Below are 2,925 nucleotides of genomic sequence, written 5' to 3' on the forward strand. Positions count from 1 at the left end.
ATTAGAACATGGAAGTTCGCGCGGACGCGCACCTGCCGCGTCCGCGCTGATTTGCTGCTGCAAATGATTGGGCCAAACCCCAGAGAGTTAGGCCATTTCTGGGCTACCTTTAAGCCCCAGGCCCAACCCGATCTGCGCGAGCGCATGCATTGCGCCAGCGCGCCATTTCGCAATTCGTCAATGTACGCGGACGCGCATCTACCGCGCGCGCGTCCTTGCGTGTTGTCACCAATCTAGGCCACGAACCCGAGAGTCGGGCGTGCCTCAAGCCCATTCTAAGCCTCAGGCGCATTCTCATGTACGCGTGCGCGCACCGTACGCACACGCGCCCCTGCCTAATATGCCACCCCACGTTAGCGCGCATTGCCCGCTCACGCATGAATCTCCCTTTCCCCCAATGCGCGCGGATGCGTACATGCCGCGTGCGCGCAGGTCTGGTGCGCGACTCCCAGGACAGTCTCCAGAGAGTTAGGCCTGAGTTGGGCCAACTCTAAGCCCCTAGCCCATCTCCATGCACGCGTGCGCGCACAGTACGCGCACGCGTCCTTTCCTATTCTGCTCACCCTCGCTTAAGCGCGTTGTACGCGCACGCGTAGGGCCCACGTTTTCTCAATGGACACGGACGCGCAAGGTGCGCGCGCACGCCGATTTAAAAATCGGGATAACCCTAGCTCGCGAAGCACACTGCGCAGTCGCGCAACCCTTTCCCCAACCTCCATCTTCTTCTTCTTCTTCTCTCCCCCAACTGCCGTCGCAGCAGCAGCGCCGTCCGCCGCCGCACGACCTCCCTCCGTCACCGTCCTTGGCCATCAATTCCCTTCCCCTCTCACCACCACCCGTCCTCTCTCTCTCTCTCTCTCTCTCACTCCTCTCACCCATCTCGCCGTGACCAACCCCTCCGCCGCCACCCCGTCATCACTGCCGGCGGCTTCCCCCCTCTCTGTTCTTCCTGCACATCCTCCTATCCTTCTCCTCTCTCACCATCACCCTCCCTCCTCCCCTCAGTTTCTCACCCCTCCGGCCAAACCACCGCGCCAGCCGTCTCCACCGCCACCGTTCACGGCGGTGCCAGGTTCTGTCTCTGCTGCCCCTACCTTATCGTCGTCCCCCTTTCCATTCTCAGTTTTTCCCGGCTCCCAGGTTCCTGCTCCATTTCTGTTATTTCTTTTTTCTATTTTTTCCTTCTTATCTGTTCATTTCTGTTAGTTCCTGGAATTGCATGTTAGATTAGCTAAATTCAAATTTTGTATGTTAGGTTAGATAGATATAATTGCTGTTAGGTAGCTAGGGCTGGATAGAGGATTCTAGGCCTGATAATTGCTCCGTATGTGCATATCTGCTGCTTGCTTCCTTGGGTTCGGTGTGTTGGTTTTGGGTTGATATTCCATGCAATATGTGTTGCCAAATAATATCTGTTTGCTGCTGTGCGTGATTGATATTATTTTTCGTGCTAATTGTGCTATTTTGCTATCCGGGAACGTCCAATTTTAAGCCGGAATGCTGCCCGATTTTCAAGGAAGTTAGTTTCATTTTGATCTTTATTTCAGTTTTGGGCAAATTTCTGTTTCCCTTTTTGACTTCCCGGATTTGCACAATCATTGTGACCATGAACCGCAACTTCTCGTTCAATTGAGCCTCTATATCATCATATCGCTAATCCACTTTTCTAACTTACTAATTTCTTCAACCGTTTTACTTCCACTCACTTTTAACCCTCTTTAACAATTCTTTCAAAATATGATGATATTATTGCCTTTTGAATATGAAATGTTGCCCTTAATGAAGATTACAGTCTTGGTTCATTCACTTATGTTTACTTGTTCACTTTTACATATTCAGTGCAACATCATGATTGCTCTTTGATAATTGTATCCTGAACATGCCTTCTTTGTTACATGCTAAATGTTTTATATATTCTATCATATTTTTCAGGATGTCGGATAGAGGAAAAGCTATAGCCTCTGCTTCCAAGAAAAGGAAGCGCTCCAAGACCTCTACACCCCCACCATCTGCTAACTATGCAAGGAATCCGCTGAATGAGGAAGAGAAAGAAAATCAGTTACTCCCGTCCACTGATCCAACCAAATTCCCAAATCTCTACTGCGAGCTACGCCTTTCCCGTTATGCAAAGAAGAATCTGAATATTGAGAAGAAGCTAAATCTTCCCAATGATGTGAGGCGTGCCATAAACGCCCGTATTTCTGAGCTGGGCTTGGATTTCGTCGATAGGGACTTGGGACGGATTAACATCTCGTGGGTCAAGGAATTTTACTGCAATTTCTTCCGACCGGGCTTGGATTCAGTATTCTTGAGGGGCAGAGAGATCATGATCACTGAGGATGCCTTGAGGGATGCACTGCTCTGCAGAGTTGGCACTCCTGAGACTTGTGCCTACCAGCAGGCAGAGGTAGCTCTCCTCTCCTTGACTTTCGACTATGAGGCACTTAGGCGCGTGATTGCTACACCAGATGCTTCTTGGGTAATGGATTCGAGCAACACAAAGCCCAAGGGCATGCTATTTGCACATCTGACTAGGGAGGCTAGGACTTGGCAACAAATATTTGCCCACTATGTCTTCCCTACCACTCACTTTTCGGAGATTCCGATGGATATGCTGGTCTTGATTCGGTGTGTCATGGAGGGGAAGGAAGTATATTTCCCCCGACTGATTAAGCATAGCATGTGGAGAGCTCATATTCGAGGCTTGTTACCGTTTCCCACACTGGTTACTAGCTTAGCTGAGCTAGCTGATGTCCCGTGGGAGGACACTGACGTGACACCACCACCTCCAGATGACGACGACAAGGAAGTTACTATTCCCTGGGGTGTGTGGGTGCACGAGAGGCCCCCGACCAGCCGCCGTTCTCGAGCTAGAGCGGCAGTCGAGGCAACTATACCATCTTCTTCGACAGCAGCCCCACCTCC

The 2,925-nt window shown here is 50.8% G+C and overlaps 1 protein-coding gene across 1 annotated transcript in view; it reads left to right on the forward strand.

Annotated features, from left to right (window-relative positions):
* The window catches only part of LOC107633425 (proline-rich receptor-like protein kinase PERK2), a 2,621-nt gene continuing 308 nt past the window's right edge, over positions 613-2,925 (forward strand). Inside the window, exons 1-3 of the mRNA XM_016337058.1 lie at positions 613-1,157; positions 1,933-2,120; positions 2,304-2,407. Of these exons, the coding sequence (XP_016192544.1) occupies positions 613-1,157; positions 1,933-2,120; positions 2,304-2,407 (837 nt within the window). The remainder of the gene's footprint in view (positions 1,158-1,932; positions 2,121-2,303; positions 2,408-2,925) is intronic.

This window comes from Arachis ipaensis, chromosome B03, assembly GCF_000816755.2.
Source record: "Arachis ipaensis cultivar K30076 chromosome B03, Araip1.1, whole genome shotgun sequence".
In the NCBI taxonomy this organism is placed as follows: Eukaryota; Viridiplantae; Streptophyta; class Magnoliopsida; order Fabales; family Fabaceae; genus Arachis; species Arachis ipaensis.